The following is a 25,011-nucleotide window of genomic DNA, read 5'->3' as shown; positions in this document are numbered from 1 at the left end:
TCCCTCAGCTGCTCCTCACAAGACTTGTGCTCCAGACCCCTCACCAGCTCCATTGCCCTTCTCTGGACACGCTCCAGCACCTCAATGGCTTTTTTGTGGTGAGGGGCCCAAAACTGGACACAGTACTCAAGGTGAGGCCTCTCCAGTGCCCAGTACAGGGGGACGATCACCTGCTGAGTCCTACTCCCCACACTGTTCCACAGACAAGGATGCTGGTGGCCTTCTTGGCCACCTGGGCACACTGCTGGCTCACGTTCAGCCGACAGTTGACCAACACCCCCAGGTCCTTTTCCACCAGGCAGCTCCAGCCACTCTGCCCCAGCCTGGAGCGTCCATGGGGTTGGTGTGACCCAAGGGCAGGACCCGGCACTTGCCCTTGTTGAACCTCATCCCCTTGGCCTGGGCCCATCCATCCATCCATCCATCCAGTCCAGATCCCTCTGCAAAGCCTTTCTACCCTCCAGCAGGTCAGCACTCCCACCCAACTTGGTGTTGTCTGTGAACTTACTGAGGGTACACTCGATCCCCTCATCCAGATCATTGATAAAGTCACATAAAGACATTGATAAAGTCACTGGAGTCTCTTCAGTCCGGGGCAGCTTGCCCTGTCTGCCCACCACAGCCCCCCCCCACGAGTACCCCTTTACCAAAACATGACAATCCAAAGGCCACACAGCCCCCTGCCTCCCGCCTACAGAATTCAGGCGAATGCACAAATCCAAGAAAAATAAAGAAATCCAGCACTCATTGGTTTCAAGTTCTTTATTCTCCTATGGCATTAACCAACAGCTGTCTCCACTTGTCCCTACGGAAACAGAAGCAAGGCTGTGTGCACCCCCACAAATGAGCTCCTGGTACTAAAAACAGCAGCACTGGAATAACTTCATACTCCACGCCACACAAAGTCATTTCTCCCGTGGGGTGCAGCACCCCATGCACACACTGCCCAGAAGTGGAAGACTCCTGCTCTAAGGCTGATGGCCTGTATCTGCTTGGCAAGTCAAGTGCTCACCTTTAAGGCACAGAGATCAGCAGCCGAGGCAGCAGCCTTCTGTCTTTTGTGCACTTAGTGAACACTTGTGCAAGAAGCGTGTGGTCAACATGAACTAGAGGCACTGGTCAGTAATACCCTCCTCCCATTGTCAGTTCTTCTGGAAAGTGTACAACATTGAGCTGTTTGCAAAGAGCTACAGGTGCCACGACACACAGACAATGTTTTGATACAAGATGGGCATTATTTCAAGCTGAAATGGAACAAAAAAAAAAAAAAAAAAAAAAAAAAAGCACCAAACACTCAAAACCTCATAGAACAACAGAATGGTTTGGGTTGGAAAGGACCCCAGTGCCACCCCCTGCCCTGGGCAGGGACACCTCCCACCACACCAGGTCCCTCCAAGCCCCCTCCAACCTGCCCTTGAACCCCTCCAGGGATGGGGCAGCCACAGCTTCTCTGGCCAACCTGGGCCAGGCTCTCCCCCCCTCACAGCAAACAAGTTCTTCCCCACATCTCAGCTCAATCTTCCCTCTTTCAGGGTAAAACCCTTCCCCCTTCCCTGTGGTGATAAGGTTTGGTAAAAAGCCCCTGTCTCTCTTTCTTACAAGCCCTCTTTATATATTGAAAAGACATAATAAGGTCACCCCACAGCCTCATCTTCTGCAAGGGTTGCCCCAAACCCAGATTGCAGGACTTGCACTTGACCCTATTCAACTTCATGGTGTTCACACGGGCCCATTCCTTCAGCCTGAGGTTCCCTCTGGATGGCATCTCCTTCCTCAAGTGAATCAACTGCACCACTCAGCTTGGTCTCATCCACAGACGTGCTGAGAGTGCGCTCGATCCCACTATACACACCACTGATGATGACATTAAACACTATTGGTCCCAGTATGGACCCTTGAGGGACACCACTCACATAAAAACAGTTTTAAGGAAGACACCTTTAACGGTGTTAGAGAAGCAGCATCCAGAGTTCAGGACTGGGGTGGAAAGTGCAGTTCTGCAAAGGGCAGAGATCCTCGCTGGAAGGGAGTGTGCCGAGAAGCTGCTCGCCCCACACGGACTCCAGGTGGCAAAGCCAGAGCAGCCAGGAAGCTTCTCAGCTTTCCAGCCTGTGGCTGACCCGTCAGTAAAAGCTTCCTGTACATGGGATCAAGCAGCACCAAAACAGCAGTGCAAATGTGGAGTCTGATGTGTGTGTGAACCGTGTGGAGTCAGAGAGCTCCTACTGAAACGGAGGAGAAAGTCCCCATTCCCTGAAAAAATCCAGGGGGGAGCACGGGGCAGGTGGAAAAAGTCTTTTGGCTGGAAGTGGAAGAAAACAGCTGAATAAGCTGAATAGCACCTAGCACCTCTCATTTCATGGAGAGTAAAATATTTGGGTCCAAGGCCACACTAGTGAGAATCAGCACTAAAAACAATGGCGGCAAGAACAATGAAGAAATTTTACAACCATTGTCAGGGTGATTTCACACCACCAGGGAAGGTCCTGTGCTATTTCCAGTGCCAAACCAGTCCCACAATCTAAGGCCCATTTCCAAAGGGAGTGTTCTCTTGTTATTCCAGTGTAAAAACATAGATTTGAGAGCTTCATTCCAATTCAGTCAGCCTCTGTGGTGAGCAGGACAGAGACCAGGCCAGTCCCATCTTATCACCTTATAGTAAGGACGCCTGTTATAAGAACAGAAAAATAAACTGGTTATTGACAGTCCTTTGAGCAAAAATCTGGTTTGATATCAGTTTCTGCAAAGTGGAGGAAAACAACCCACACCAGAAGATTAATATCTCAGCAAGAGTGCTCAGCGTCCTTGGCAGCAGAGGCAGGACAGAGACCAGCACTTCACTATCCAAAGAAGTCAGCAGCCCCTCAGATTAAGCTGTGCAACTCTCTCTGCAGTCAAGCAAGAGCCTTCATGCCTGATTGCGAGGAAGGAAAGGGCAGATGGAAACCCAGAGCACGTGGCTTGGGGAACAGCTGGCAAAAGCTACCCCCAGAGGGAAAAGCTCTAGAGAGGCCAAAACCACAGAGCAATCAGGTATTTCTCCCTCACACACGCAGAGCGCACGGGGTGCAAGGAACTTACCTGTCAGGGAAATGAGCCCGTCTGGCTCTTGTCAGGCACCAGCTGCTCCCTGGATGCTCCTTCAAGACTGAAGATGTCAGATCTGCCTTTTGCTCTGGACAGGCCCCACACAATGACAGAGCCCACAGCTACCAGGATGCTGAGGAGCACTAGGGAGAGAAGAGCGCACAAGCAGAGGAGCATTCACTGCACCAGGTCTAGACATCAGCACTGGGCTCTGCCGTGCAACAGCATTAGCCAACAGCCAGAGATCAGCAGCTTCCCTCGAGGATAAGGGACAGAGAGAGGAAGGGAGTTAGTGCCAGCTCGCATGGAACAGCCTTTCCAAGGACACAGCACGCCCAGGTCAGAGGAATGATTAAGCTGCCGTGTAAGGTCCCCTCTAAGGCCAAGTGACAGCAGCTACTGACACAGGCCCGGAATTAACTGCATCAGAATACTCCATTTACAGGCCAAGCCTGGAGCCAGACCAGGTGCAGCACTCCGAGCCTCACGTACCTGCAATAATCAAGACCCACATGCGGCCTTGGCTCCTCGATGGCACAGAGCCCCCCGGCACAGGCGTAGCTGAAGCCTCTGTGGTGAAAGAGCAAGAAATCCATCAGGCTTCCAACTCACCTCCTGGTGAGCATCCAAAGCAGTCTCCAGTCCAAACCTGGCCAAGTTCCCAGTTCACCTCAAGAGTGCCAACAGGCCCTTTCCAATTCAAGCAAAGCCTTATCTGCCGTCACTGTGCTCAGCTCACAGCAGAGGCAAAAACGTCCTACAGGAGATGCAGGACAGGGAAAGCTGGGAAACTTCCCAGCTGCAGCATCCGATCCTCTCCGCATGGCACAGGGAAGCCCCAGGGACAACCAGAAAGCAGCTCATCTCCTCAGCAGGCACCAAATCCAGCCTCAGAGCCTCTCCCACCTGCAGTAACCCCCTGTGCCCCACAGCCGCGGTGCCCCAGCTCCCAGCCGCCAGAGACCCAGGGTAAGGGAGGCTGGAACCGCGCTTTCAAGCGCCTCACGGGCCAGGGGACACCCCAGAGCCCCTCAGAGCAGGGCAGCGGACACCAGCAGCGCTGGGGTAACACAGACGCACCCCACCAGCCCCCCAGGTACCAGCGTCTGCTGCTCCACACGGCCCGGGAGCTCCCCCTCATCCTTCCCCCTTCAGCTTCTCCGGGGGGGGGGGGGGGGAAGAGAGGCTCCGGTGTCGCCGGCTCGTTGGGAGGAAGCAGCCAGAGCGGCATGTGCTGGAGGAAACCGCTCCGCAGGCGCTTCCGAAGGAACAGCAGGAGGGAGCTCGGAGAGGCTGACCCCACCGCGCTCCCTCCGCAAGTCGCGACGGGACTAAAAGCGACCGGTATGAAAGGCTTCAGCCCGGTTCGCCTCCCGCACCCCCCGTACCTGCGGCGCCGGCGGGTGGCACCTCCGAGCTCCGCGGCGCGGTCACCCAGGCGCCGTCCGGTGTCGCCGTCCCGCAGCCCAGCTCATCCCCCTCGTCCTGGCAGTCGGGGTGCCCGTCGCAGCGCCATTCCTCGGGGAAGCAGGGGTCGCCGGGCCGGCACTGGAAGCGGCCCGGGGGGCAGTGGGGCCTGAGAGCTGCGGGGCGGGAGGGTGAGGGAGATCCGCGCCGCCCTCCCCCCCCCCATCACCCCTGAGGGAGCACGAGCGCGGGGCGGGAGAGGCGCCCTCCAATAAGAGCCAAGGGCGTGCGCGGGGAACCAATAGGCGCGCGGCCGGCCCCACCCCCCACTCACCGTTCTCTGGCGGAGGCGGCGGGAGCAGCAGCAGCGCCGGGAGCGGGAACACCAGGAGGAGGAACAGCGGCGGCAGCGGCCTCGCCATACCGCGACCCGCCTGCGGCACCCGCCGCGCTCCTATAAGCGGGGCGCGCGCTGGTGGGGCGCATGCGCACGGGTACGCTCCGCACCAATGGGACGCCCGCTGGGGTGGGCGCGTGCCCACCAGGAGGCCACGCCCCCCCTCGCCCGGCCTGGGGGCGGCCCCCGGCGCGGTCCGGCCTCCCCCCCCGCCCCGGTTCTGCCCTTGAGACAGCGGGGGAACGGCCGCCGCCGGGGACCGGCCGCGCTCGGCACCGGCTCACCGAGAAGTCAAGAGCGCAGCGTGGGCCCCGCCCACCCGCTGTCACCGGGAAAGCGCCGCTGCAGCAGGGCAGAGCTGGGACACCCCCCCCCCCCGCGAAGCGCCAGCACCGGCACCCCATGGGTGGGGTGTGCCCTGAGGTGAGTCCTCAGGTGTGTTCCTGGGTCTCACCTGACATGGACTCACGCAGGGCAGGGCCGGGCCCCCCCCCCCCCCCGCGAAGCGCCAGCACCGGCACCCCATGGGTGGGGTGTGCCCTGAGGTGAGGCCTCAGGTGTGTTCCTGGGTCTCACCTGACATGGACTCACAGAGGGTCGGGTCACGAACCCACTGTCCCCTCAGCGCAAACACACCTGCCGTGTTCTATTGGGAACCACAGACTGGGGGGGAAGGGACCTTAAAGCCCCCCCAGTGCCACCCCTGCCCTGGGCAGGGACACCTCCCACCACACCAGGGTGCTCCAAGCCCCCTCCAACCTGCCCTTGAACCCCTCCAGGGATGGGGCAGCCACAGCTTCTCTGCCCAACCTGGGCCAGGCTCTCCCCACCCTCACACCAAACAAGTTCTTCCCCACAGCTCAGCTCTATCTCCCCTCTTGCAGGGTCCAACCCTTCCCCCTCCTCCTAGGGCTCCCCTCCCTCATCCAGAGTCCCTCCCCAGCTTTCCTGGAGCCTTTTGAGGGACTGGAAGGTCTCCCTTCTCCAGGCTGAATCCCCCCAACTCTCTCAGCCCCCCCTCCCAGCAGAGGGGCTCCAGCCCTCCCAGCATCTCCGGGGCCTCCTCTGGCCCCGCTCCAACAGCTCCATGTCCTTCTGCTGGTGGTGGCCCCAGAGCTGGAGGCAGCACTGGGGGGGTGTCTCCCCAGAGCGGAGCAGAGGGGCAGAATCCCCCCCTGGCCCTGCTGGCCACACTGCTGGGGATGCAGCCCAGGGGTGGGGGGTTTCTGGGCTGCCAGCGCACGTTGAGGGGCGTGTGGAGCTTCTCACCCACCGACAACTCAAGTCCTTCTCCATCCGGGCTGCTCTCCAGCTCAGCCTGGGGTTGTGTCTGGGATTGCCCTGATTGCTACTCCCTCAAGAAAACCTTACACACAAAACAACATTAAGGAGCAGTTAATATGGGTAATTCAAATCAAACAAACAAAATGGTAGTGTGGGGAATAGTCAAAGCTTTAAATATATTTATTAGTTATGCATCAGCAGCACTAGGACAAGTTCCACACAGCAAAATCTGCAACAGGCCTCCTGATTGGAGTTATGCTGTGTAATGAACTTTGACCTACACATCCCGGCTCATCATGTTTATTTCTCACAAGTAGGGCTGGTCTTTTGAAATTTCCCATTTCTTAAGTACTGGTCCTGGCGTCACTGGCTTTTTCTCAGCTGTTGTCACTGCAGAGCCTGAGCTGGGGTAGAGATAGAAAAGGCTTTAGTAACACCATGAAAACGAGCCTCCAATTTAGTCAGGAGTACAGATATCACCACAGAGTCATAGAACTATTTAGGTTGAAAAGATGTTTAAGATTGAGTCAAACTGTTAACCTAACACTGCCAAGTCAAGCACCGTACAGTAGAATCATCAAATAGTTTGGGTTGAAAGGGACCTGGGATCTTAAAAATAATTGAGTGCCACCCCCTGCCCTGGGCAGGGACACCTCCCACCACACCAGGCTGCTCCAAGCCCCCTCCAACCTGCCCTTGAACCCCTCCAGGGATGGGGCAGCCACAGCTTCTCTGGCCAACCTGGGCCAGGCTCTCACCACCCTCACACCAAAGAACTTCTTCCCCAGATCTAGTCTGAATCTTCCTTCTTTTAGTTTCAAGCCATTACCCTTTGTCCTATTGCAACAGACCCTACTAGAAGTCTGTCCCCATCTTTCTTATAAGCCCCCTTTAAGTACTGAAACGCCACAATAAGGGCTCCCTCAAGCCTTCTCTTCTCCAGGCTGAACCCCCCCAACTCTCTCAACCCCCCCTCCCAGCAGAGGGGCTCCAGCCCTCCCAGCATCTCCGGGGCCTCCTCTGGCCCCGCTCCAACAGCTCCATGTCCTTCTGCTGGTGGTGGCCCCAGAGCTGGAGGCAGCACTGGGGGGTGTCTCCCCAGAGCGGAGCAGAGGGGCAGAATCCCCCCCTGGCCCTGCTGGCCACGCTGCTGGGGATGCAGCCCAGGGGTGCAGGGGGTTTCTGGGCTGCTAGCGCACGTTGAGGGACGTGTGGAGCTTCTCACTCACTGACAACCCAAGTCCTTCTCCTCAGGGCTGCTCTCCAGCCATTCTCCACCCAGCCTGGGGCTGTGTCTGGGATTACCCCAACCCATGAGCAGGACCTTACACTTGGCCCCACAAGCCTTAAATCCACTCAGGTTGAAGAGTGCCAGCTCAGACCCACCTGCCAGCTTGAGCCCCTGCAGCGATGGTCTTCTGCCCACCCGCGACCACTATGGGCGGGAGCGCCTCTCGTCGGCCATCCCGGCTGCAGTAATAGTTGTTAGCGAACTTATGGCTGGGGCCCACCGGGAGCCGAGGTGGCGGCTGAGTTCTAGACAAGAACGGGTCCGAGAACGTCAGTGACGGCCGGCGACTGGAAACCTCCCAGCCCTACCCGCTCCACAGTACCTCTTGGAGATCTCGTCGTAGCGCAGCGCCAGCTTGGCCTGGAGGTTTCTCTGCAAGGCAAGGCGAGAGCGTCTCAGGCGATGCTAGGCGCTGCGCGAACCCCGCCGGCGCCGGGCAGCGGCCGACAGGAGTCGCGCAGCGCCCGATAAACTCGGCGAAGCAAAGGACGGACGCCACGGCCGGCGCTGCTCTTACCCCTGCTAAGAAGTTGCGGAATCGCTGGATGATGCGAGTGGCCGTCGCCATCTTGGCCGCTATGAAGGGCAGGGACACGCAGGCGCGGGGGCTGCCGGGAGCGGGGTTGCTTCTCGCGAGATTTGGAGGCTCTCGTCAGCAGCGCCCGAGCTGGTTCTCGCGAGATTTGGGCGCCGTATATAAAGCGGAGGGAGGAAGCCACGCCCCTTTCGTTCCCCGCCGCCGCCATGGACACCAGCCGCGTGCAGCCCATCAAGCTGGCCAGGGTAGGGACCGGAGAGGGGACACTGGGACCGGAGAAGGGAGGTCGCTGGGACCGCGGGACCGTGATTTATCCTCTTCTCTGTTCCCGCAGGTGACCAAGGTACTGGGCCGGACCGGCTCGCAAGGGCAGTGCACGCAGGTGAGCGGGGCGGGCGGGAGCGCGGCCGCCATGTTGGAGGGGTACCAGAGGCAGAGGGCGTAATTATCGCTGTAAATTGTTAGCGGGATGGGGGCCTAGAGAAAGAACCAAGAGAGTACTGGGCTGCGTGGGGAAGAGTGTGGTCAGTGGGTCGAGGGAGGTCATTCTTCTGCTCTACTCTGCGCTGGTGAGGCCACAACTGGAATATTGCGTCCAGTTCTGGGCTCCCCAGTTCAAGAGGGACAGGGAACTGATGGAGAGAGTCCAATGTAGGGCAACAAAGATGATGGAGGGATTGGAGCACCTGCCTTACAAGGAAAGGCTCAAAGACCTGGGGCTCTTTAGCCTGGAGAAGGGAAGGCTGAGGGGAGACCTTATCTATGTTTACAAGTACCTAAAGGGGGGGTTGAAGGAGGATGGAGACAGACTCCTTTCAGTGGTTTCCCGCGATAGGACGAGGGGCAACGGGCACAAGCTGGAACATGGGAAGTTCCATTCAAATACAAGGAAAAACTTATTTCTGGTGAGGGTGGCAGAGCCCTGGAAGAGGCTGCCCAGGGAGGGTGTAGAGTCCCCTTCTCTGGAGTTCTTCAAGCCCCGCCTGGATGCTCCTGAATTATGTGCTCTGGGCAGCCCTGCTTTAGCTGGGGAATTGGACTAGATGATCTCTAGAGGTCCCTTCTAACTCTGACAATTCTGTGATTCCGTACTGTGAATTAGCCATACTAAAGGAATACTGAGATAAGCTGAAGGGGAACAGAACTGTTAACAATACTATAGAAGAAGTCACTTTAACTATGAGTGAGTTGTCCTAATGAACAGAGTAAAGCACCCGTGCTCGGGTAGGGAGAGACCCCTGCTAGCAAAAGGCTTCTCATGGACTGTGTATAGTGAAAAGAGAGAATGCTGTGGCTTTAGGTAAAAATGAAGCACAGTAAGAACCAGTGGGAATCACAGAATGGTAGAGGTTGGAGGGGACCTTTGGAGATACCAATCCCCTGTCAAAGCAGGGTCACCTGGAGTGGGTTGGACAGCTGTGCACAGCTGTGGGAAATAACTGATAAATGTTGATTTGCTTACTCAGAAGGTACAAATGCTTACTGTGTGCCAGCCTGTGACGTATGAGCCTTGTGGATGAACCATCTGCACCTATCTCTGCACAGAAATGAGATAAATATCTCACCTCTGTGTGAATATTGGCTTCTTGCACACTGGGATAAAAGAACATAGATGTAAGACAACAGGCTGATGCTGTCTCGCCCTGCAGGTGCGTGTGGAGTTCATGGATGACACCAGCCGCTCCATCATCCGCAACGTGAAGGGGCCGGTGCGGGAAGGTGATGTCCTCACCCTGCTGGAGTCGGAGCGGGAGGCCCGGCGGCTGCGCTGAGCCGGTGAGCCCCGGGCTCGGCCTCCGCCGTCCTCCTCCGGGTGGTGGAGCCTTACGGCCGGCTGGCATCTGCCCGGCCAGGCACGGGCTGTGGATGGAGAGGAGCGTGGCAGTGGCCTTGCTGCAATAAAGGGTTTTTCAGTAGTCCCTTGCCTGGGCCTTCCTCATTGAACATGTGAGTCTGTCACAGCCCTTAGCACCTGCCTCTTGTTAGGTTCAGCAGAGGGACAGAAGCACACCCTGCTTCTTACTGGGGCTACATGTAATGCCTTCATTGAAATATTACTGTGTCCTTGCATTTTTACTAACCTGTCACAACAAAAGCAACTCTGTTTTCATTACAGCAGCTTTAATCCTGCCCTTTTTGGTAAGCATCTTTCTGTATGTAACCAGTAAAGCAGCAGTGTGAAACTTAACTGGACTTCTGTGGAATGTAATTACAAGTTGAAAGCCAAGTTTTGTACCAGCTTGCAAAGCAACAGCCACTGCTTCTGCCTTCCTGTCCTCAGTAAGCTATTCTATAAATACACTTACTTGCTGTCCTTCCTGGCAGTCACCCATAGAGAGTGAGTGCTTATCACTATTTCTTAGAGGAGTTAATAAATCAGTCTCACTTATTTTCTTACTCAGGGTCCCCTTCTGCCACACAACTCACTGGAAAAGATTAGGAATGAGCTGAAAAAAAGTCACAGTTCAAGGGCTGTTTTTTACGTACAGTTCTTTTCCATCTGGTAATAGAGTGATACTGGGTCTGCGGCTCCTGATCCTCTGGTCTCTGGGAGTGTTCATCTTTCAGTGACCTTCCCTTCATTAAGGTGCTTTAGTAGCAGGTGGCACTGAGGGTTTGAGTACCCTAAAGCTGAGGAGAGCACTACTGGAACAGATGTTCAAATTGCTGAACCTTGGGCCAATAGTGAGTATTGCTGCCAGGGTTGGGGTTGAAAGAGTGTTTGGGTAGTTTTTTTCCTTTCTGCAGGTGTTAGCTGTAACCTGGTCAGCTCCTGGGTGGCCTGAGGTGCATTTTGTACTCTAGAGAACGCCCTTGTCAATACGTGCTCGTGCTGTTTCTTGATTCTTCCTTAGTGGTGGTTCAGTATTGGACCATCGGGGGAGTCTGCACTCCCCTAATTCCTGTGACACAACAGAGCTCTCGGGAACTAGCTATGAGCGCAAGAAGTCCACCTTGGAGTTTAATTCTCTGGCTGTTGTTAGTTCCCCGCACAGATTTAGCAATAACCTAAGAGCATTGGCTCTGGCAGCTGCCAGCCCTGACTGTGTTGAGTGACTGTGACAGGAGGCACTGGCTGTGAGCTGGTGGCCAGGCAGGTGGTGGGGGCAGCTCAGAGCAGCTGTAGCCCTTCCACGATATCCTTGTGGGGTCAGCGTGGCGCTTGGCCACGTGAGGAGAGGGAGGTGACTTTGCATCCCCACTCTCCATCTGATGGTTTTCCTTTAATAATGCAGCTTGATACCAGCAAAGGGCTACGTCTGGTCCCAGCATCCTGCTTGGTGCTGTGGAGTGAAACAGGCCAGAAGACACCATGGTACCCAAGTCAGGTTCCTGACTGGGACAGTTCAGCTGGAAGAAACCAGACTGATGGATGCAGCCAGTTCATTAACTTGCAGGGAGTGAATTGAAACGTGTGGGCAAGTGTTTAGGGCATGGGCTGTGCCAGGCTGTCCCTCGGCTGCAGCTGCTCTGTGGTTTTTAGCTTGAGCCAGACAAGGAGGCAGGAGAATGCTGATGGTCACTGTAATATTTCAAAATAATTTTCCTTAAAGTTTTATTTATATCTTAAAAATAAACATCAGTATTAAAATATCAGTAAACAAACTTGTGAAACCAAAGCAGTGAGTAGGGAATACATACAGAGCAGTGTGCTAGAGAGTGGCAGTGAGCATCGTGTTAACTTCAGTGCGAAGCTGAAAGGGGCCCACTGCGAGGACAGCAGTGTGTTGCCCAGAACAAGTTCCCTGGGGGGCATTTCCCAGCTGCCAGCGTGGCTCAGACCAGGCCTGGTGGGCAGGGGGGCAGCTGGGCCAAGGAGCAGAAACGGGGGCTGCCACACATGATACCTTTGTGAAGGATTTGGAGAGCAGAGCCTGCTTCGCATGCAACAGCCTCTTCTTCTTCTTCCTCCTGGTCCTTAGTCCTTACCGGTACAGTTCTTTTCCATCTGGTAATAGAGTGATACTGGGTCTGCGGCTCCTGATCCTCTGGTCTCTGGGAGTGTTCATCTTTCAGTGACCTTCCCTTCATTAAGGTGCTTTAGTAGCAGGTGGCACTGAGGGTTTGAGTACCCTAAAGCTGAGGAGAGCACTACTGGAACAGATGTTCAAATTGCTGAACCTTGGGCCAATAGTGAGTATTGCTGCCAGGGTTGGGGTTGAAAGAGTGTTTGGGTAGTTTTTTTCCTTTCTGCAGGTGTTAGCTGTAACCTGGTCAGCTCCTGGGTGGCCTGAGGTGCATTTTGTACTCTAGAGAACGCCCTTGTCAATACGTGCTCGTGCTGTTTCTTGATTCTTCCTTAGTGGTGGTTCAGTATTGGACCATCGGGGGAGTCTGCACTCCCCTAATTCCTGTGACACAACAGAGCTCTCGGGAACTAGCTATGAGCGCAAGAAGTCCACCTTGGAGTTTAATTCTCTGGCTGTTGTTAGTTCCCCGCACAGATTTAGCAATAACCTAAGAGCATTGGCTCTGGCAGCTGCCAGCCCTGACTGTGTTGAGTGACTGTGACAGGAGGCACTGGCTGTGAGCTGGTGGCCAGGCAGGTGGTGGGGGCAGCTCAGAGCAGCTGTAGCCCTTCCACGATATCCTTGTGGGGTCAGCGTGGCGCTTGGCCACGTGAGGAGAGGGAGGTGACTTTGCATCCCCACTCTCCATCTGATGGTTTTCCTTTAATAATGCAGCTTGATACCAGCAAAGGGCTACGTCTGGTCCCAGCATCCTGCTTGGTGCTGTGGAGTGAAACAGGCCAGAAGACACCATGGTACCCAAGTCAGGTTCCTGACTGGGACAGTTCAGCTGGAAGAAACCAGACTGATGGATGCAGCCAGTTCATTAACTTGCAGGGAGTGAATTGAAACGTGTGGGCAAGTGTTTAGGGCATGGGCTGTGCCAGGCTGTCCCTCGGCTGCAGCTGCTCTGTGGTTTTTAGCTTGAGCCAGACAAGGAGGCAGGAGAATGCTGATGGTCACTGTAATATTTCAAAATAATTTTCCTTAAAGTTTTATTTATATCTTAAAAATAAACATCAGTATTAAAATATCAGTAAACAAACTTGTGAAACCAAAGCAGTGAGTAGGGAATACATACAGAGCAGTGTGCTAGAGAGTGGCAGTGAGCATCATGTTAACTTCAGTGCGAAGCTGAAAGGGGCCCACTGTGAGGACAGCAGTGTGTTGCCCAGAACAAGTTCCCTGGGGGGCATTTCCCAGCTGCCAGCGTGGCTCAGACCAGGCCTGGTGGGCAGGGGGGCAGCTGGGCCAAGGAGCAGAAACGGGGGCTGCCACACATGATACCTTTGTGAAGGATTTGGAGAGCAGAGCCTGCTTCGCATGCAACAGCCTCTTCTTCTTCTTCCTCCTGGTCCTTAGTCCTTACCGTGTCTGTCCCCACCCGGTGCACACACACTTGCACAGATGCACACACGTGCTCCAACATACATGGCCATCTCCAAGGGCCCTCAGGCTCGCTCTCAGCTCTTCTTGTTGGTCTTTTTTTCCTGGAGTGCTCCTCAGCTGTGCTACTCCTCCCTTTTGGGAAGGAAAGCAGGCAGAGAGGGACTCAGCTGTGGGCTCTGGTCGCCTTCCCAGTCAGTGGCTGTGAGGCTGTTTAAAATGGGAAAAGTTTAGGAGGTGGTTGCTCTCTTTCCCTCGGGAGGAGGTTCCTGCTCCCCGTGGCGGGTATAGGCTGGGCTGTCTCAGTCCCTAAATGCGTCCATGGCTCTTGGCCCCCTTCTGTCAGCTTGGCTGCAGCCCCGAGTGCCCAGGGGTTTTGTTCCCATTGAGCACATCAAACCACCGAGTGATTTCATGTTGAACTCCCATCATTTGAATAAGCAATATAATTTTTTTTTTTTTTGCTTTGTGTGCATGTGCTAGAAACAATTCCGATTTCAGCCAGGAAAGGAAATGCCACAAAAGAAGGGCAAGTACTTCAGTCTGGAAGCGCTCCCAGCCCAAGGCAGCATTAAACAGCTGGTTTGTCCCTGAGCACCGTTTCCCTGCTGGCACAGCAGGATCCACGAGCTGCTGCTCACCCTCCCCCGGCCCTGCTTGCCCCAGCAGCTGCCTGAGAGAGCAGAAACCAGGTCCTGGGTCTTTTCTGCTGTTGCAGTGAGTTTGCGACTTGCAGGGGGCTCCGAGGTGGCGCAGCTCCAGTGGTTGGTGGGGGAAGCAGAGGGGACAGGGACGGCTTCTACCCGCTGCATCTCCCACCCCAAGGTCACTTGATGCTTGGCTCCTCTGTCACCTACAGCGGAGCAAGGTGGCTATGTGTGGGCTTCCAGCAGTGGAGATGGGCGAGTGAGGCCCTGGGACACCACCTGCTCTGGTGACAGGAGGATTAAAGCATCTGCAGCCACAGAGAGCGATTCAGCACGCAGGGGAGCAACAGGAGAGGGGATGTGAATTGCAGCCTAGCGCTGATGGTGGCACACAGCTGGCCCCTAGCTGGATCCGAAGGTCACTCTAATTTGGTTTCTTTGGGCTCCCAGGGCTCTTCGTGGCTGTCGGTGATGTCCCCTGCTGCAGAAAGAGCAGTCACCAAATGTCAGCAGTGACTCCTGGTCAGGGCCAGCCAGGTTGGGACCCTGCTGCTGAGGATGGACCGAGCCTGTGGCACCCGGGACACTCCACTCTCCCCCCTGCATCCCCTTCCTGGGGAGCATCATCTCTGTCACTGCCCGGTCCCCTCCTACAGGGCCACCTGCCCACTGTGTGGCTGAGCCGGTGGCACGGTGCCGCCTCTGTGGCCCATGGGTGGGACGTGGCAGAGCTGAGGGGGCTGTGGTACTCACGGGCAGCTGCGCCTTCGTGCCGTTGAGGTGGGCGTAGAGGAGCACGGCGATGTTGCTGTGACCGGCCTCCAGTGCAATGGCAACAGCATTGTTGCCATCCTAGAAAGGAAAGGAGAGCAGCTGGGAAGAGGTTTGGGGACAGGACACAGGGTGAGCGAGTGTGCCCAGGCCCCCGCGGCAGAGGCTTACGTTGTCCACGATGGAGATGTTGCAGGTGGGCTGAGCCAGCAGCAGCTTCACCGTCTCCACGCGGCCGTGCTCGCAGGCACACATCAGTGCAGTCGAGCCCTCCTCGTCCTGCAGGTTCACGTCGGCTCCGCAGGCGAGCAGGGCTTCCACCATCTCCTGCCGGCCGTGGCTGACGGCCAGCATCAGCGCCGTCTGGCCAGCCTGCAAGGCAAGGGACACTGCCAGGCTGCTCCTGCCCAGGCTGCTCCTGCCCAGGCTATGCCACTCGCTCTTCCCACCACCATCCCCAGTGCCCACACGGTCTCTGAGCACCTCCCTGGCTGGAGATGAGGGGTGGGTGAGACCTTGAGAGCTCTGATGCCAGGCAGAAGGAGCTCCTAATTTGATGCCCTCCCCATGTGCCGGCTCTTCCAGGCTTTGGAGCCACAGTCCTGCCCTTGGAGGAGCCGAGTGTGGCCCTGGCAGTGTCTTGAGGGTGGGGGTAGAGGGTCAGGATGTGATGGCCCCCCAACCCACACCAACCTGGCTGGCCTTGGCGTTGACATTGCCCATGCTGAAGAGCCTCCTCACCACGTTCATGTCATCTTCCTGCTCGACGGCTGCCAGCGCTGCCAGCATGAGGGCTGTGTAGCCGGCTTTGTTCTGGTGGTCCACGTTACAGACCCCTGCAGGGATGGGCACAGTGGGGGGGCTTGAGGTGCTGCGGGGATGATGCGGGGCACAGACCAGGCCATGTGCCTGGCACTCACCCTGCTCAGGGAGCTGCGAGCTGTCCCACAGCCCCACAGGCACAGACCTGCTGATGGGTGTCCCCTCGTCAAATCTGGGCTTCCAAAGGGCTGAGGTGGCTGCCCAACCCTCCTCCCCCAGCCCAGGGCAGCTCTCCCTGCCTCTCCACTGCCAGCACCTTCCCCCCATACTCAGCATGGCTGGGATGTGACCCGGAGTAGAGGGGGACGTTCCCGGGGGTGGGGAGCACTGACCCGTGTCCAGCAGCAGCCGCACGATGTGGAAGTTGGAGTGGGAGACGCTGTAGTGCAGGGCTGTGTTGCCGTTCCCGTCTGCCAGGTTCACCACGTGGGCCAGGAGAGCTGGTGAGATCTCGGCAAAGGCCAGGAGGTGGTTGGCGACCATGTCGGGGACAGACAACTTCTGGCTGGACAGACGGAACCACTCCTGCAGGACCAGGCTGTTGCTGGCGAGCTGTGGGCAGCGAGTGGTGCTGAGCTGGGGGGCCACGGCTCCCCCCGACCCTCTGCACAGCCCTGCACGACCCCCTGCACCCACCCTGCTCCAGAGGGGACTGTGTGAAGGCAGGACCCTGAACCCCAAAAACCATGCTTGGATGGCCCAAGCTGAGGCCACATGGGTTTTGGGGCATATGGGACAAAGCCTGGAGCAAAGGGGGGATTTTGGGGGAAGGCGCTGAGCCGAGCTTTGCTGGCCCATCTTTGGGGAGGGCCAGCCCCCCGGGGGGACCCCAGCAGGGGCCAGACCAGCCGTCCCACCCGCGGCACCCAACTCACCACCTCTTTGCTCTTGGTGGCCCCGGGGTGGCCCAGGTGGGTCTTGACGATGAGGCAGGCCTCCCGCATCCTGGGGCTCAGCTCGAACCTGGGGAGAGCACAGGGGCATCTGCAGTGTGGGGCTGCGTCACCCCACCTGTGCCACGCTGGCAGGGGGCACCCCGAGTGCCCCCACGGGGGTTCTGCTCCTCTCCCTGGTGGCTGGGAGCCTCCATGAGCCCCGCCATGGCACAGCATCCAGCCTGGTGGTTGCACCCTGGCAGCTTCAGCCTCTGCAAACCCCTGCTGAACCGAGCCTTATACGGACATGCTCAGGCATAATTTATCCATTTTTAGGCCAAATTTTTTCCTTTTGTTGAAAAATGCCATTAAGGGCTGTTGGGTTTCTTTTTTTCCCTTCCAAACTCTCTTCTCCAGCAAAGAGGCGTCTGGGGCCTCAGTCTCATCCTTTCCTTAGCAGACCCAAGAACCTGGAAGAATTTTTTTTCCTGCCAAATGGTTTCTGCAGGAACTCAATGTTTTTTTTTCCCATTGGGTGCACCGAAACTTGGGCGGACACCCTGAGTGAGCAGGGCTGGTGCCAGCCCATGGCTCCCAGCTGTGTGGAGTGACAGAGCCTTCCCCAGCGACACTTACTTCTCCTTCACCTCGGGGGGCTCTGGCAGGGTCACACTGGCCCCCTCATCCTCCTGTCCTGGCTCGCTCTCGCCTTCCCCGGCCTCCTCATCTGAGGTTTCGCTGTCCCCCGGCTCCTCGCTGTCGGAGCTGTCAGCTGAAGCCTTCTCGGAGGAGCTGTCTCCTTCCTCCTCCTCCTCCTCCTCGCTGGATGTGCTCTCGTACCTGCACAGAGGGAGGATGCTCAGTGGCAACATGGCACCCAGCTGGTCCCCTCCAGACCCCCCATTGCTACTGCCCCCAGCCCAGGAGGGGGATGCTGGGGGCTGGGGCTGGCCCATAGGGGTGCACGTACTCCCCGTTCAGCACGCCCACAAACTGCAGGCTCTTCTTGCTGCCCTCGGCCTCACTCCGGGGGGGACCGTCCCGCTTCTTCATGATGGACTTCAGGGCTCCTAAGGGCAGAGAGATGGGTGTCAGGAGACAGCGAGCTGGAACCTCCTCACCTGGGCACCCCAAACCCCCTAGACCCCAGGGTGGGCATGGGAGGGACATGGGTAGAGTGCTGGCAGCTGCTATGACAAAGGTAGAGTTGGCCCTGCAGGTGCTGTCCCCAACAGCCTCTCCCTGCAGGAATGTCCCAGCTCAGACCCTGGTGTCATTCCCGGAGCCAACTCACCAGCCACAGGGCTCTGTGCAGCTCCGCCATCCTGTGCCGGGGACAGGTCCTGGCTGCTGTGCGTCACCTCTGGGGCTGCTGCCCTGGAGGCTGGGCTGCCCTGGCACGTCCGCCCCGTTGATCCTGTGCCCTGTGCCGAGGGGCTGCTCGGGGCATCATCCACACCAGGCTTCATCTCCTTGCCCGCCAGGGCAGCACTGCCCACCTCGGTCTGGCTGCCTCTGTCTTCACACCCGGTGCCTGAATCGGGGCCGACGGCCACATCCCTCCGGTCGGGGCGGCAGCCCACCCCGACGCAGGTGGTGCGGGGGCAGCACTCCACGCCAGCCTCTGCTGTCTCCGGGGGGTCACCAGCCCCCCGGCTCTGTGTCACCACCGCTGCTTCCACCACTGCCTCAGCCACCTGCGGCTTGGCCATCACCTCCTTGTCCACCCGCCCGCGGGGCCGGCGGGCGCACACCTCCAGCCGCAGCTCCTCCAGCTCCCGCGTGGCCTCCTGCAGGTGCCCCTCCATCATGACGATCACCTCCTTCTGGTGCCCCACTGTCTGCTGCAGCAGCTCCAGCTCCCGCTCTGCCTCGCTGGCCACCCCCAGCGAGGACTCCAGCACCCAGACGGCCGCGTCCCTGCGCTCCCTCACCCCACCATCCGGGACATCGCCGCCCTCCTGCTGCGACCGGTAGTAGAAGACGGCATCAGTCATGGCCCGGTCCTCACCCACTGCCACGGAGCGGCACGGCCTCTCGACAGCCCTGGGGCTCCTGCCTGGCCCAGCCCTGCTGCCCCGCTCCGCCACGGCCAGCTTCTCCGTCAGCTTCCTCAGCTCCACGATCTTGCTTGCTCGGCCCTTTACTGGTTCTGCTTCGCTCTCCAGCCCTGCTTGGGGTGGCTCCTCACCCCCTGCCGCTGCCTCAGAGCCAGGGGGGTGACCGAAAGCCTCACCGGGCTCTGCCGACAGCTTCTCCATCAGCTTTGCCTTCTCCCTCTTCAGCTCGCAGATCTGCATCTCCAGGAGGGGGATGGTTTTCACCTGCTCCTCCAGGTCCCGGAGCTGCCGCAGGGCTGCGGCCATCTGCTCCCGCACGTGCTGCAGTGGGGCAGCGCTGAGCCCCGCTGCCGGCGTGCTGCGCCCCGAGCTGCCCGGGCTCACCCGTCCCCAGCCCACATGGCCCTCAGTGCCCACCGGCCCACACTGGGACACCTGACTCAGGGCACCCGGCGGGCCACCGTGGGAGAGACCACCCATACCCTGCAAATGGCCCTGCTCCTCCTCCAGCCTCCTGCTCGTCTCCAGCAAGGTCTTCTCCACCCGTGGGTTTCGCACGAGGCACTTGCGGGTGGGGATTGGGAGCAGCCGCAGCGGTGGCGGTGGTGAGACGGGATGGGAAGTTGGCTTGCTCGGGGGGTCCAGGGGTGCCCGGCTGTGCGGGGACAGCAGCAGCGCGGTCCTGCCATCCTCACTGGCCATGGAGGTGAGGGACTCGGTGGAGGTCCAGGTGCTGGTATGGCTGCTGGGGCTGCGCAGGGCACTGGGTGGCTGCCGGGCCCCTTTTGCCCTGCGAGGCAGCGGGACTTTCTTGAGCGTTTGGCCACTTTCAATGTCATCGACGTATTTCAGGAAATCCAGGTCCAGGAGGAAGCCATAGGGGGTTTCCACTGAATACGAGCTCTTCTCCCCATCGTCCTGGTCCCGGTACAAGAATGGGCCCCCGAGATCTGCAAGAGGGGTAGGGACAGTCAGGAAGGGACCTGGTGGAGACAGGAAGGCTTTTCCAACTGGGTTATACTGGGATTTACAGCCTGCAGCCCCCCTCCCCACCGTGATGCTGCTGGCAGTGGGCCCAGCAGATGATCTGTCCCCAGCACCCTCAGGGCTGCCAAGTGTCAGGTCGGTGCTGGGGTGAGGAAACCCATGGGGACGGGATGGGACGGAACAGCTCAGCGCTGCCACCCCCCTCGTGCTCCACCCGCTGTCCCTGCCCGGTGACAGCCCCGGTCCCTTTACCTGGGAGGTTCTGGTTCAGGGGTGCAGGCTGAGCCATCTTCTCCCCAGGATGCTGCCGACCAGGGGACCATCAACCTGCAACAACAACAAGGCCACGGCTGGTGAAACCCTCCAGACGGGGGGCTGGTGAGCCCCCCACGGCCACCCCCCGCCATCTGCCCGGCCCCCTCGCCTGCCCCAGCCCTGGTGCAGTGGGGCTGAGGCCGGAGCTGGCTGCGCTGCTGCTGGCGGGGCCGGGCAGTGTTTGTACATTTAAGGAATGCTTCGCAGCCTGGGCCGGGGGGGCCGCGGCGGTCACGCTGCCAGCTCCGAGGGTGCAGTCATGAGTCAGAGCTCACAGAGCCACACCGGGGAAGCAGGCTGGGGGGAAAAGAAAAAAACGAAAAAAAAAACAAACCAACAACAAGAAAATCACTGCAGACTTTACGGGTGCAATTCTCAGTGGAGAAGTTTGCTTTGGATAAGGGGAATTGATGCTTTTGCAAAGGCACGTGACGGCAGGGCACTGCCAGCACCCGCCGGTCGCTGGGTGTGATGTCCATCCCCACTGTCCAGGCTGAGCAGGACCAGGGTGCCCTGCCCTGCCCACCTCCACCTCAGGGATGGAGACCCCAGAGGGGACCTGGCTGCTTCTCCTTGTCGTTAATGCAGGATAAGGCATGGCAGGAGGCACGGGGGAGTGAAATTGGAACCTGGTTTTCCCAAGAGCCAGGCACGGGCACGCTGGAGAAGAGCCAGCGGGATGCGGCTGCAATCCAGGGTGAGTTCACAGCTGGGGGGTGAGCTGCCAGCTGTGAGCATTTAGCTGGGACCTGCCACAACATCTGGCAAAATCTGGGTGCCAGGGCCCAGGTGGGAAGCCTTTTGGACAGGATTGGGATGGGGGCAAACTGCACCCCGGGAGCACCCACAGCCCTGGCGCTTGGCATCACCCTCCAGGGACCGGTGGGGTCCCTGCGTGGAGGGGACACAGTGGCCCAGCCCCCGGGTGCAGGTGGCCATGGGGCTGCACAGCTGTTGGTGGGCAAAACATTTGCCACTGGGTTATTTTCAGAAGAAAGCAGTGGAGGAGGCATGTCACAGAGGAAAGGCAGCTCAGACACAGCCCTAAGGGAAGGCAGGGCTCAGCACTGCCCAGAGAAGGGCATAGGACCAGAAGAACACCTACATCCATCCCCAAATCCCCTGCCCGTGACAAGGGGAGGATCCAGACCGTTCTAGCAGGGGTGCTGTGGCCGCCCCCATCACACACCCCAGCTTGGGGATGACACACTGGCCCCTGGCTCACACCCGCTGCCCATGATGATGCCACCTGCTGCTCCCCCGCCCCAGCTGTGCCTGTGGTTGCCAGCCCATGGCTTTTCCTGACCACACGACTACCAGAAGCCAGAGGAGCAGCTGTGGCACAGGTGGCACCAGGCCAGGCTCAGGCTTGGCACCCAGGAGATGTGGCAGCCTGCCACAGCCAGCCCCAGCACATGGGGTTGAGAGGCTGAATCTAACTAGGTAGGGATGCTTCCCCCAGTCCCCAGGCTGGATCCTGGGGCCCTCCCACTCCTTTACCAACCCATCCACAGCCGAGGCACATCCCAACTTCCACCTCCCTTGGGATCATAGAATCATGGAATGGTTTGGGTGGGAAGGGACCTTAAAGCCCCCCCCAGTGCCACCCCCTGCCCTGGGCAGGGACACCTCCCACCACACCACGTTGCTCCAAGCCCCCTCCAACCTGGCCCTGAACCCCTCCAGGGCTGGGGCAGCCACAGCTTCTCTGGGCAACCTGGGCCAGGCTCTGCCCACCCTCACAGCCAAGAACTTCTTCCCCACATCTCATCTCCATCTCCCCTCTTGCAGGGTCAAACCCTTCCCCCTCCTCCTAGGGCTCCCCTCCCTCATCCAGAGTCCCTCCTCAGCTTTCCTGGAGCCACTTGAGGGACTTGAAGGGGCTCCAACTTCTCCCAGTAGCCTTCTCTGGTCCAGGCTGAACCCCCCCAACTCTCTCAGCCTAGGAGAGAAGATTCATCTCAGCTTTGTGCTGGCACCCCTTCTACCTCCCCTGGGAACATCCCATCTCCATGCTGGTACTCCACCACTGCTGTGCCATAGGCTTTGTGCCCCAAAGGGTCCACGCATCCCCCACCTTGTGTAATCCCTCCCACTCCGGGAAGCAGCCGGCTTCCTCCTCTGCATGGCCCTCGCTGCAGGTAGTTAAACAGGCCCCGGGCCAGGACAAACCTCCCACCGGGCTCCACGCAGGCCATAAATCAAATGGGAGGAAGAGGGAGAGCAGCAGGAGCCAGAGCCAGCGGGTGCGTTTCCTCAGGGGAAGCGGCCAGCAGCTCCCTTCCGCCGCCCCGACGGGTATTGTCCTGCCTGGGGCCTCGCCAGGAAAAGCCGCCTCTGCCGGGAGGTCCCCCCACGGCTCCCCCCGGACGGCAAAGGGGCAAGCGCTGCCCCGCTGTCCCCTCTGCGGGCCCAGGGACACACTGCTTGTCCCCCCTGCCACCTTCTCCTGTCCCTTCAGCCGACGCCAGCAGCTGCTGTCAACCCTGTGGCTGCGCTGCCCGTCCCCAAAGCTGGGGGAGATCCTCCTGCAGCTCCCCCCCTGGCTCTTGGCCCCCTAATTTTCAGCCTGATGGGATGGATCCAAGGCAGCAACTTCTGCCTTCACCCAGAGCCAAAACAAAGGGCTGGCACGAGTTATGGGACCTGGGGGCTCCCAACCATGAGCAAATTTTCTGGGGTCTCTGTGATGTGCCAACCCCAGTGGGGTCCGCTGGATCCAAGGCAGCAACTTCTGCCTTCACCCAGATCCAAAACAAAGGGCTGGCACGAGTGATGGGACCTGGGGGCTCCCAACCATGAGCAAATTTTCTGGGGTCTCTGTGATGTGCCAACCCCAGAGGGGTCCCTGTGATGTGCCAAACCCCCCCTGGGGCTCCCCGTGATGTGCAACCCGTCCCCCCAGGGCTGCCGCAGGGCTGGGCGGCGAGGCGAGCGGCCGGCTGGATTCCAGCCGGCGAGGACGAGCAATGGAGGCAGAGGGCCAGGGCACACAGCAGCGGCGAGAGGGTTAAGTCCCCACACCCACGGCCCCGCCACCACCGGCACCTGCCACCGGGCTGCACAAAGCCAGCCTTGTCCCCGGCCGCCGTCACCGCAGCACTGGTTCAAAGGGAAGCCGCTCTCCACCTGGGCTGAAATCTCCACAGGGAAGACCGCGTCGGCCACTTTGGTGCCAAAGGCTGATTTTTGGCAGCTTTGGCCGCTCCCCTGGGCACCGAGGTGTGGTGTGGTCGGGGCTTGGCATAGGGACACTCGGGTGCTGGGGGCAGGGCACCCCACACCATCCCAGCTCCCTTCAGAAGAAGGGAGAGCGTTGTTCCTAGCCCTGGTGTTTCCACAGAAAAGCGGGACGGTACAAATCGAAGCGCGGCTGGGGAGGGCAGCGAGGGGAAGATGAGGAGGAGGATGCGGAGGAGGATACGCAGGGACCCGGTTGTCCCCGCAAAGGCAGCACTACCCCTCGCCCTGGGCTCGCACCTCTACCTCCCCTCTTGCTGCCGTACTGATGCCAACACAGGAAACTGGGGTCCAAAACTGGAGCCACTGCACTCCGTTACAGTAAAAAGCCCTGTCAGGGATGGGGCAACCTGGGCACCCCACACATCTCAGGCACCATGCAATACCCAGGCCCCAGCCCCCTGGGAGCTCCAGCCTCATGGTCCCGGGGGTGGCAGGGGATAGGCCTGGGAGAATATTTTTAAAGCTCTGGACTCTTTTGGGTGCTTTCCCTCACCAGGGGCACAAGTGGGGCAGCCCCCACCCCGGCTCGGCCACATACCACCGTGCAGCCCAAGCCACTCCACCGGCACGGCCGGGACCGGACACAGGGAGGCTCTCCCCAGCTCTCCTCTGGAGCCAAAATACTGAGGTCATGAGGAATGTGAGAAGAACAGAGTCCAGAGCAGCCCTGGCCAGCACGACTTGATTTATCTCGGCCAGGCACGCTTCCCTCGAAGCTGCGCACAGGCGATAAGCGCTGAAGCTCGGGGCTGAGGCTGTTCCAAAGTTAAAGGGAAACCACTGAGCAAGCACACGGCTTCCTCCACTGCCAGCGACCTGCTGGGATTTGGGGTCCTCGCACAGACCTGCCGTCACGCGTACCCATCACCTGCAGTGTCACCTGCCGGCGCTGGGGTGTGGACGGGAGGTGTCCAGGGCTCATCACACCGCCCCGGCCCCATCTCCTGCCCCGGGGCTGTACGGGACAGCCCGTGCTCCGTGCCACCCGCTCGCCCAGGCCACCTTGGCCACGCTGTCCAGGCTGGGGCTGCTCATGGAGGAGCCAGATCCTGTGCGGGTGGGTGCACCGGCGCTGACCCAAGGAGGGGAAGGGAAATGGAAATGCTTCCGTCTTCTCAACAGCCTAATTTCAGGGTTGGGCTGTTATTTCTGGAGTTGTCATCATCGTCGGCCTGGTTGGTCAGGAGGCTGCGGCGGCTGCTCGGGCTCTGCACCCACTCCAGCACCTCAGGAACCTCCCCGAGCTCACACAGCTCCTGAACAACAACAGGCGCACAGTCCGTACGTCCGTACTCACATGGGGATCGGCTCTACCTACCCCGTCACAGCTATAGCTTTACACGGCTCCTGTATCTCCACTAGAAAACATCTACCACTTGTCCTGCACCCTCACCACAGCTGCTCACCAGTGTTTTCCACCAACACCTCACCAATTCCCCCAGGGCTGGTGACACACGGGCTTGGCAATGAGCCCCAAGGGCCTGGGATCACCCTGCTGTGAGGAGATGTTTGGGGATTAAGTAGTTAAATTTGCACCTAGGGTGCACAGACACAGCTGGGGTACACGCACAGTGCTGGGGACAGCCCCACGGTGGGTTCCCCATGTGCACGCAGGGAACACCCCAAACCCCACAGCACCCCGTGTGCCCCCCAGCATCCCCAGTCCTGCCGGTCCCCAGTGCCCTGGGGTGCCTGCAGCACCCCCAGCTCCCTGGGTCCCCTCACCCTTGGGTGCTCTACAACACCCCTACCCTCAGCAGGTCCCCAACACCCCACGAAGCCCACCCAGCACCCCGGGGTGCCTGCAGCACCCTGCGCACCCCCGCACATCGGGGTGCCCGACCCCAGCTCAGAAGATCCCCCGGGGACTCCCCGCCCCCGCCAGCCGGGG

The 25,011-nt window shown here is 59.1% G+C and overlaps 4 protein-coding genes across 5 annotated transcripts; 1 reads left to right on the top strand and 3 right to left on the bottom strand.

The window, feature by feature from the left end:
- Window positions 1-1,432: 1,432 nt before the first annotated feature.
- Window positions 1,433-4,962, bottom strand: CD320 (CD320 molecule). The gene is made up of 5 exons (XM_014962147.1): window positions 4,829-4,962; window positions 4,476-4,670; window positions 3,580-3,657; window positions 3,082-3,230; window positions 1,433-2,668 (listed from the first exon to the last, which is right to left on the bottom strand). Exons 1-4 carry the CDS (start codon window positions 4,914-4,916, stop codon window positions 3,085-3,087), a joined length of 507 nt encoding a protein of 168 aa, XP_014817633.1. The 5' UTR covers window positions 4,917-4,962; the 3' UTR covers window positions 1,433-2,668; window positions 3,082-3,084.
- A 1,360-nt stretch (window positions 4,963-6,322) lies between these two features.
- NDUFA7 (NADH:ubiquinone oxidoreductase subunit A7) lies at window positions 6,323-8,094 on the bottom strand. The gene is made up of 4 exons (XM_014962152.1): window positions 7,984-8,094; window positions 7,789-7,838; window positions 7,562-7,711; window positions 6,323-6,579 (listed from the first exon to the last, which is right to left on the bottom strand). The coding sequence occupies exons 1-4, from the start codon at window positions 8,032-8,034 to the stop codon at window positions 6,483-6,485; spliced, it is 348 nt and encodes a 115-aa protein (XP_014817638.1). The 5' UTR covers window positions 8,035-8,094; the 3' UTR covers window positions 6,323-6,482.
- A 78-nt stretch (window positions 8,095-8,172) lies between these two features.
- RPS28 (ribosomal protein S28) lies at window positions 8,173-10,192 on the top strand. Its single transcript, XM_014962158.1, has 3 exons — window positions 8,173-8,249; window positions 8,339-8,386; window positions 9,654-10,192. Exons 1-3 carry the CDS (start codon window positions 8,211-8,213, stop codon window positions 9,774-9,776), a joined length of 210 nt encoding a protein of 69 aa, XP_014817644.1. The 5' UTR covers window positions 8,173-8,210; the 3' UTR covers window positions 9,777-10,192.
- Window positions 10,193-12,973: 2,781 nt separating this feature from the next.
- On the bottom strand, window positions 12,974-24,638 carry KANK3 (KN motif and ankyrin repeat domains 3). 2 transcript variants are annotated; one of them, XM_014962156.1, is made up of 11 exons: window positions 24,123-24,638; window positions 19,815-19,889; window positions 17,810-19,525; window positions 17,486-17,585; window positions 17,152-17,355; window positions 16,516-16,603; window positions 15,973-16,192; window positions 15,512-15,654; window positions 14,990-15,190; window positions 14,801-14,899; window positions 12,974-14,528 (listed from the first exon to the last, which is right to left on the bottom strand). In XM_014962156.1, exons 2-11 carry the CDS (start codon window positions 19,849-19,851, stop codon window positions 14,472-14,474), a joined length of 2,865 nt encoding a protein of 954 aa, XP_014817642.1. In that variant the 5' UTR covers window positions 19,852-19,889; window positions 24,123-24,638; the 3' UTR covers window positions 12,974-14,471. The 2 variants fall into 2 exon arrangements, with proteins under 2 accessions (XP_014817642.1, XP_014817643.1); XM_014962157.1 differs by lacking the exon at window positions 24,123-24,638 and having other exon boundaries at window positions 12,974-14,525; window positions 19,815-19,969.
- Window positions 24,639-25,011: the final 373 nt, after the last annotated feature.

Source organism: Calidris pugnax, unplaced genomic scaffold (assembly GCF_001431845.1).
Source record: "Calidris pugnax isolate Ruff unplaced genomic scaffold, ASM143184v1 scaffold1024, whole genome shotgun sequence".
Lineage (NCBI taxonomy): Eukaryota > Metazoa > Chordata > Aves > Charadriiformes > Scolopacidae > Calidris > Calidris pugnax.
Note: the sequence above shows the minus strand (reverse complement) of the source record. Positions and strands in the feature narration are given on the sequence as shown.